Source organism: Chelonoidis abingdonii, chromosome 5 (assembly GCF_003597395.2).
Source record: "Chelonoidis abingdonii isolate Lonesome George chromosome 5, CheloAbing_2.0, whole genome shotgun sequence".
In the NCBI taxonomy this organism is placed as follows: domain Eukaryota; kingdom Metazoa; phylum Chordata; order Testudines; family Testudinidae; genus Chelonoidis; species Chelonoidis abingdonii.
Window position 1 is genome coordinate 132,272,026 of NC_133773.1, and position 9,502 is coordinate 132,281,527.

The 9,502-nt window shown below is 45.9% G+C and overlaps 1 protein-coding gene across 1 annotated transcript in view; it reads right to left on the minus strand.

Moving 5' to 3' along the window:
- Nucleotides 1-5,671: 5,671 nt before the first annotated feature.
- Nucleotides 5,672-9,502, minus strand: part of POLR1A (RNA polymerase I subunit A) — a 64,055-nt gene continuing 60,224 nt past the window's right edge. The window contains exons 33-34 of the mRNA XM_032771550.2: nt 8,700-8,864; nt 5,672-6,076 (exon numbers count right to left, since the gene is read on the minus strand). Of these exons, the coding sequence (XP_032627441.1) occupies nt 5,976-6,076; nt 8,700-8,864 (266 nt within the window). The 3' untranslated portion in view covers nt 5,672-5,975. The remainder of the gene's footprint in view (nt 6,077-8,699; nt 8,865-9,502) is intronic.

The following is a 9,502-nucleotide window of genomic DNA, read 5'->3' on the forward strand; positions in this document are numbered from 1 at the left end:
GACTCACCCTAACACACTAATATCTAAATTTAAAGGTTTTATTTAAAGAAACATCAAAGTTATTTCCACTTTCTGAATCACCAACCTTTCTTGCTCAGCTGATCTTCCACACCTATAGGAAAAACAGCTTCTGCTTGAAAACTGAGCTGATATGAAGTCACAGTGACAATAAGCATCCCAGCAATGCCATTTTTAGAAACTCAGCTTTCACAAGAGCTGCTCTTAATTGTCAATGCCAATCAGCCTGAACCTTATACCCCACAATAATGTTTGTAGGTATCATTGTCCAACATTGACCCGGCATACCTGTTGTGCAGTATGTTTGTCCTCCCCCAGCCGGAGGTGGGTCAGGAAACGTCGTGATGGCAGCAACGGGGAGCCTCGGTACCTCTACCTGCTCTGGTGAGTATGTGCTACAGCTCTGCTCTGAGCAGATACAAAATTAGTGTCCGTATCTGAGCTGCTATCTGCAAAAATGGTCCATGATAGAAAGCAGATACTTGCAGATTTGTGGGACTCTACTAATGTTTTCCTTCCTGGTTACTCACAGAAAAACATTTTGACAAACATGCAGGGAGTGTGCGGAGGGAAGGGACATCTACGAAGGGATGCATCTCTTTGACAAAGAAATTCTCCTGTTGACCTAGCGCTGTCTACGTGAGGAATTAGGTTGGTTTAGATTTTGCGCACCTCTGTGCAATGCCATTATACCGGCCTAATTTCCTAGTGTAGCCCAGGCCTGAGTCATCGGTGTTAAGTGTCTTACCCAAGATCACAGAGTGAGCCAATGTCACAGGCAGGACAAAACTCAGGTGTTCTTGGCCCCCCAGGCTGCTCTCACAACACTAGACCACATATGACTTACCCAGCATACCAAGAAGGTATTCAGAATCCAGGAGACTTTTGACGGTAGATGGTAATGATGTTAATCTTAAAAACTGGATAGTTCTATTAAAATTGAACACCAGCCAGGACTTGACCTAGATGCATTTCTCCACATCAACAAAACCAAGGAGCAGGTAATGAATCTGCTACCACATATGTACACCACTCATACAACTGGGTAGCCAGGATTAGAACTCCGATCCCTTACCTCACAGAACCTACACCTTTATCACTTCGGCTAAAGAACTCCATTACACGGTGATAAAAAGAAGGCTCCTTATCTTTGACGCTGGCATACACACATCTAAAATGTACTTGAGAGGAAAGAGATAGGCTTATAGCCCAAATAAGGGATTTGAGAACAATCCAGGCAAGGGGAAATGAAAAAGTAAGGACGCCTTTTGCTGACTTGGGGGCTACACCAAAAATTCTTCACCAAGGGTACCAACAAAGCTTAGCTTTGCCTTGGTTACTTTCAAAACAAAAACCAAATCCAGCTCTGTTTTACACAGTGTATCCCAAGGCACTTTATCACCACACTAGTATCAGTGAGATAACAAAAATCATTGTTACATTATTTCAATTCTTAAGAATTCCAAAGCAAAGAACATCCATTCAAGGCAGTGCACAACTCTCTTGGCAGAAGACAAGGAAACAGGTAACAAAATGACTGAGGATTCCTGAGGGAAAAAGCACAGTTCCATCCCAAAGCAACAATGTCATCTGATTTGAAAATAACAAAACATGAGCAGTTCAGAGATCATGGCCACTAAACTAAGGTAAGCTCCAAGAAACCATTATGAAAAGCTTTATCTGACATTTCCATAAATGGGCATGAGACACTAAATATATAATCATCTTTATTTAATGATAACGAACAGGACTGCTGTGCTAACACTTATAAGTAAACAGTAATGGGATCCTCCCAGTGCATACTTCACAGAGAACACAGACCACAGAGAATGAGGCTCCTAACACAGCTGAGGTTCACTCCCTTTGGGACACCTGGCATTGGTCCCTGTCGGTAGACAGGATACTGGGCTGGATGGACCTTTGGGTTGACCCAGTATGGCCATTCTTATGTTATGTTCTGAGGCCTGGTCTACATACAGAAGCTGCAAGGAATAAATTGATGCTGCTCATTCCAAATTGTTCCACGTGGTAAACTAGAGGGATGTTGACTTGTTGAATATGAGGTCAAAAGTTGTTAACTGGATGGGCCTAATGCAATGAAATATTTTTTTTTGGTGATAGACATCTGTATCACGGGGTAGGATGGTCCTTTTAAAAGGTGGGAGTAGCCCCCTCTATGACTATTAGCTGTCTCCTAGGTGATGGGTTTGAGGGTAGGGATCAGGTGACAGTTTGAATGTCAGCTGGTCCTCGGAGGAAATGCCAGCCTCCCCAATGCCCTGGGTGAATGAATTACTCGACTATACTGGGCTTCCCTCAGCCTATCGACAACCTGGATTTAGCCGAGAGGTGTAGGCAGATGCCGCTGATGCCGGAATCGAAGAAGAAAAGCACCTTCACCACTCCCAGCAGGGTCTATTATTTTACCCGAATGCTCTTTGGACTGCATGGTGCCCCTGGGACATTCCAGAGGTTGATGGACTGTCTCCTGCTGTCTTGCCTTGAGTACGTGGCCGCTTAGACGTTATAGTAATCTACAGCCTTCACTGGGAGGACCATCTAAATCAGGTGGTGACTGTCTTGAGAACCCTCTGGGAAGCTGGTCTCACCACGAACCCATAAAAATGCTGAATTGGGTGTCAAGAAATAACATACCTGGGCTACACCCTGGGACGAGGCAAGCTGTATCCCCTTATTGGGAAAGTCCAGGCAACCCACGACCACCCAGCTCCCACTACTAAGAAGCAGGTCTGGTAGTTTCTAGGACACATGGGCTTTAGACATTTCATCCCCAACTTTGTGACCGCTAGGGCCCTGGGCTGGGACATGGTGGAGATGGGTAGGCCCGTGACACCATCACCTCACCCCTAGGGTGTCAGTACTCCCTCTCCTTAGGCCGGTGGGCCTGCGCCCCTTAGTCAGCCCTAGATGAGCCCCACAGATGGTGATTGGCGCTCACCCCTGCCACAGCCCCCAGATGAGGCTGGAGTTACAGCCTTGACTGTTTGCTGCCCTGCCTTGTTTAACAGCTGGGCTAATAAACTGCTACAGCTCTGCCTGTTTGCTGACTGCTGTGCCTAATTGCTGGTCAGAGTCCAAACTGTTTATGGCCCATTCCCATCCACTTGAAGGCCAGGGCCCATTGAGAACTGTAAATTCTCCCCTTTTTGTTTTCACTTCCTTTGGGAAGTCACTCTAGCAGACCGAACTGCCAGGAGGCATGGCCTCTCTCAGATGCAGACCCAGAGGGAGGGCCACGCTGGCTTACACTGCTGTAGCTGGGATCCCACTGTCCGATCTGGGCAGCCCTGAGCGTGAGGACCAGATGGGGGCAGCCAAGATCAGAGCTGGGAGCCCAGGCAGCTTCCAGACTGAGGGAGACAGAACCCGGGGGGGAGGGGGCAGGGCACAGGGCCCAAAGATTCCCTACCTGTCTCCATGTGGCTCCCCAGAAGTGGCAACATGTTCCTGCTGCTCCTAGGTGGAGGAAAAGCCAAGAAGAGTTTGGGGTGTGGGAGGGGGTTCGAGGCAGGGGCTCGAGGTGCCGGATCCGGGAGGCGCTGACTTTGGGGCGTTCCCCTAGCCAATGGAAGCTGTGGAGCCAGCACTCGTGGCAAGGCAGTTCTGCCTAGGAACAGCAGGGACAGATGGCCACTTGCAGGGAGCTGCCCAAGGTCAATGCCCCCTAGATCCAGCACCCTGAAACCCCTCCTGCACCCAAACTCCCTCCCAGAGCCCATGCCCCAACCCCCAAACTCCCTCCCTCTTAGTAAACTGGAATTTTTCACCTACTGGCACACTCCATTCCCCCAAGATGCCAGATAAAAAAGCTTTTACTGTAGAAGTTTAAACTCTGCTTTACAATATTGTTACATTCTTGCTTTGTGCAGTCACATTCACAGCAGTTCATTTTGCTCTAGCTGCTTTAGGGAGAAATCTTAACAAAAGAGGAAACACAACATTTCACTGAGGACAGTTCCGCTTGAGGCAAGCACATATATTGGAATGGTCTAAAAGAACTAGTGAATACTTGGCATTCAAATCATGGTCTTAGCCAAAGAGCCCATTAATTGAAACAGACACACTCTTTTTAATGACTGGAGCAAAGAGGAAAAGACAGGGCTGGTGCAACCCATTTAGGCAAACTAGGCGGCCGCCTAGGGCGCCTAGTGGTTGGGGGCGCCTAAAAGCCCCCTCAGGTGAGGAGGTGGAGTGTGCGTGTGCGGGGAGGGGAAGATCTTTACAAGTGAGCACACAAAAGTATGCAAACAAATTTTGACAGTCTAGCCCTAAATTAATTTAAAAAACACAAAACTTCTTTGTTAATAACAGTTTATTTAAAACAATGTTTTAAACAAACCTATATTGTGCTGCTTATTCACTTTGTGAATAACTCTTCTTTTAGACAAGGAATCCTGGTGGGTAGCTGCTGCAGGGGGTGTGCTCCCTGGTGCGTGGGCTGAGTTAGCTGCCGTGGGGGGGGGCTGCGGGGGGTTTAAGTTGCTGGTCGGTGGATGCTCAGGGTGGAAAGTTTTCTCGCCTAGTGGTTTCCGCGAAACTTCCTTTGCAACTCGGCCCTGGTGTAAAAAGGTGCCCTATCTCTTTTAAAAATTCATAACAATACGGTACAAGATAAATTACAATAGAAGATCGGATCTGTCTAGTGCACAGCAAGTGTTCTAATTCTTTCAACACAGTGCTCCTCAGACCGCAACTTGTGACGTTCTTTGCTTTGGAAGCCGTCTGTTTTCCAATCATTGTTCCCATGTCCCAGAGTATTAAATAAGGATTAGTACAGTTCCTCGTAGTGACAGAGCGAATGCCTCGGTACCCAAGGCTATCCAGATTTAGACTGGAAAGCCACTAACCCTCAGATAACAAGCAGACTCTCCCCTTTAAATTGATCCATGTCAAACTTCACTTGGCTTCCTTATCAGACACACACAGCATTGTTCATCTCTCTCCAGTGATATACAATAATTTAATTTTTTGATCGCTACCTGGAACAGTGGAGCAGTAGCTGCTGCAGGGTGGGCTCCCTGGGTGGGGGGCTGAGTTTAGCTGCTTGTGGGGCGCGCGCGGGTGTCAGCTGGGCGGGTATGTGCAAGGGTGGAAGTCTCCGCCTACGGTCCGCGAAACTTCCTTGCAACCGGCCCTTGGGAAAAAAAGGTGCCCGTATCTCTTTAAAAATCATAACAATACAGGTACAAGATAAATACAATAGAAGATCGGATCTAGTCTACACACGCAAGTGTTCATTCTTCAACACAGTGCTCCTCAGACCCAACTTGTGGAGTTGGTCCCAGAGCTATTTTAAAAGATTAAGGTACACACGTTATGTGTGTACAAGCATGTGGGACCAATTGGCCTATCCATATAACTGGAAGCCACTAACACCCTCAGATGACACAAGCCGACTCTCGCCCTTTAAATGGCGCATGTCTAAACTGCCTTCCACTTCTGCTTCGTCGACTATTCAGCCACCAGCACAGCTCAAAGATGTACATCAAAATTAAATTATGTCGCTCACCAGATGCGAGTACGAGACAAGGAATGAACATGAACTTGGAGGATTTCTACTGACTGATAAACGAAGCAGGGAGACCATAGGTAACAAAGGAAGGGAGCCAAGTTTAGGGCCAGAGGGAGATGAGAGCGAGGGAGAGAAGGAAGGGTGCTAGGCCAGAGGGGAGTTTTTAGGCTTGAACATTCCCATCAAATACTTTACAGTCAAAGTACATCACTTAGTTAGGTTTACAAACCCTTCAGTGATCAAGAGAAAAACTGGAGATACATTATACAGCACGCCTTCACACCCCAAAGATATCATTAATGGACTTGTACAAACATTCATTGGTTTTGACATTTCAGCAAAGGCTTTGCAAACAACTGCAATGCATGTACATCTCTTGTGATAGCCACACAATTTTTTTTTTTTAAATAATAAAGGCAAAACACTATGTAAGGGGTTGCTTGAGGTCAAACAAACCAGTCCCTCCTCTGACAACTTTTCCTACCACCAGGCATGCAGAAGGAGATCTCAGCTCATCATGGGCACCTAAACCAAAGAGATCAATAAAAATCAGATTAGGGCCATTTCCAAAGGTCTTTCACAGGTTACAAAAATGCTAATGATCCAAGTATTTATTTTGTTTACAAAGAGTCAGACCTGCCATCTAAGACAGATGCTGCCACCTGCTGTTTGGATTGAATTTATCTCTGTGGAAAATGTGGGCCTGATTCTTTTCTCACAGTAGTTCTACACTAGAGTACCTCCTCCGATATCAATAGGGTCATGGGCCGTGGGTGAACCACAGGCTCGGGGAGGCTAATGTTTGCTGGGTAGATATACAGACACCCGTCCATGAAACACAGGAGAAGGCTGACATGCTGTGTGACTTCAGTGCACTAGGCCATGTGTCCAAGAAATCTGAGGCATGCTCTTACAGACATCTCTGGGTGAGGTCTATCATGATATGGACCCTATTTTATGGTAGATAAACTCTTGCTGATCTCAAATCTAACACAGCTCCTGTAAGAATTCTATCCTTTCATCGGCAACACTTTGGACTTCTAGGTTGATGCTGAGTCCCAGACTGGTCCAAGGTGATCCGAGTCCAAAATAAAAAAGGTGGAGAGAGTAATGGTTTGATCGAGTCTCGATGGTGTCAAAGTTGTTGTTGTGAACTAGAAGTGGAATGTGCAGCAGAGGAAGAGAGGCAGAAGGCCTCCTGCACTGGAAACTACTACTCCCCTGGTGGCTCTTCTGTTTTCTGCAGGTGTTTCTCCAGACTGTCATGTTTTCACTGATGCAGGAGGTGGGGCTGTACCAACTGACTCTCTGAGTCTGCCTACCATGTTTTGCAGTGGAAGGAAATAGAGGAAGGTGTTCCAAGGCCACAAAAGTATATTGTAGGGAAAGAAGCTGCAGGTCTTGTGAGGTGGGTGGTTGAAAGTCCCCCACACAATCCCTAGTGTCAGTATTCATAAGGTGATCCCTGGATTTCCCAGCAGGCCAGGAAGGCTCATAAAAATGAGATTGAGGTGAATGGGGACATCTCTATTATATGCAGAAGGACAGGAAGAAAATGAATAAACTTCCTCTAAAGGGGAAGCTACCCTATCTTGTATCCCATGGTGATCTTGAACCCCCGACCCCATAACATGAGCTGGAGTGCCCATCTGTACCACTGTAGTGTTAATAATCAGTAGTGAAGCAGAAGGACCTCTAACTGCAGAAAAGGAGGGCAAGGATGATTCTGGTTGCACTGTCCTTGCAACATCTGCACTGTAGAGATAGGTATTGGAGTCATGGGCACCAGAGTACTCAGCACCAAGTGTGTCAATACTGGTACTGAGAGGTTGGTCCTGGGAGAAGTGTGGACCATTGATTCAGGCAGTACAATGGGTTTGGCATGAGAGGGACTCAGTTTGGGCTGTGACTGGCTTTTGGCTGAATGGCATGAAGTGACACAATGACCTGGTGTTGTTTTTGCCTCATTGGCATCCGAGAGGGTGACCTATGCCTGCACTCACTCTTCCTGCCTACTCCTTTCTGAAGGGTGGGTGGAAGAGGTTTTGGTTCTTTGCTGGACTTGCTGGGCAAACGATTTGATCAATGAAGAGTGAGCCCAGGAGCTTGGAGTACAGCCACAGCTCACAGGAGCACTAGCTGAGGAGGCCTGCTTCAGGCTTAGTGGGCCCTTCTGTCTCAAGTTTTGAAGAGGATCTCATTGCGTGGGGAAAAAGGGCAACAGACTGAGCATCTAGCAACAGCGTGCGCCTCTTCAAGGCAAAAATGGCACAACAGCTACATCACCAGATGGGCAGCTTTAAACCCCTGGGATTATTTCTCAGACATAGTAGCTAGATTCTGTTATGGGGAGTTGTCCCGTAATCTATTAGAAAAAACGTTTTTTTAAAATGCCAACACGAGTGTAACAAGAGAAACCACCACTTACTAGCTTAAGATAGATCACAAAAGTTCACAGATGTCATAGGCAGCAAAAAGGAACCAAGGGACAGCTGGACCCTTGGATGGGGGCCCACAAGGAGACTTAGGGCACTGCAGGACAAAAGAATCTGATTTTGAATGCCTGGGGCACATACACACCAGAAATGGAATCCACGTAGACAATTGTTCATAGAACAACTATTTGCTTTGTTAACATCACATGAGGAAACAGAACAATTATGACTATCCTATGCAATTAGCTAACAAAGAGGCTTTATTTTTGACTGAAATCAGAGGCAGCTATTTGCTTGCACAGCTGTAGTAGAGACCGGAACACCAAGCACCAACCACTCTGCTATGCACTTTCAATACTTCGCACCCCAAGACAAAAGGTTACATGTATTTAGCCCAATAGAAATGACAGAAGGCCATCCAAGGTACTACAGACTAGCATTATCTGATTCTTGAAAGAATGTTAGACTCTATAAACCACACCATGGGGGAGTCATCTTATTTCAGCTGTCAGCACTCTATTAAAGAGAGCATCCCAATTTATCTTAAACTTTTTGACGTGCAAGGAGCTCATTAATATTTTAGTCTGTAGAGAGTTTTAAAATGCAGTTAAATATCTCTCAGTAGAGTGGAGAGTTATAAAGGGAAACCAAGCAGATGTGAAATGCAGCAGCAGTAACGCAGAGACTTATAATTCAACTAAAACCATTTTTACCCATCATTGTTGCTTCCTTCAAAAATTTGTAGCTGGTTTCAAACGTCATCTGTTGCAGAGGGGAGGAGTTGGACTGCATTCCAAAACGATTCAGTGGTTTGTAAACACCTTCAAAACACATGTAATCTGCCACGAGAGAAAGGTGCCGAGGATCTACCACAATACCTGACAATGCAGGAAAAAGGAACATGAGAACATTCAAGAACTAACCAGCACTAAGTTAAATCCCTATAGTCAATGGGGTGGGAGGTAACTATCTCTTTATTTCCTTTACCACGACACAGGTAAGTCACTAATGACGCAGTGGTGCTTCTCCTTTCAGTAACTGGTATCAACCATTCGCTGGAATGCTATCAGACCTCCTCTTTGTTGCATGAAATAATGGATTTGCAGAGAGACTATAATGGTAATTGTGCCTTAGCTACCCAAATGTTTCATCATTTATGATAACAGTATGTGAGTCTTTTGGGGCAGTACATATTTTTTAAAAAGATAGCAATAATATATGCATCATCTTTGTTCAGCCAAAGTTGGCTAAGTCATTTCTGGTCCAGCTGCTACAGTACAGAGCTCTGCCCCCTGCCTCTCCACATGGTTACCCCTAAATCCTGTAGGGTGGAACATCAAAGCTTTGTTATTGGAGAATCATAGACTTTAAGGTCAGAAGGGACTATTAGGATCATCTAGTCTGACCTCCTGCACAATGCAGGCCACAGAATCTCATTCACCCACTCCTGTAACAAACTCCTAACCTATGTCTGAGTTAGTGAAATCCTCAAATCGTGATTTAAAGACCTCAAGGT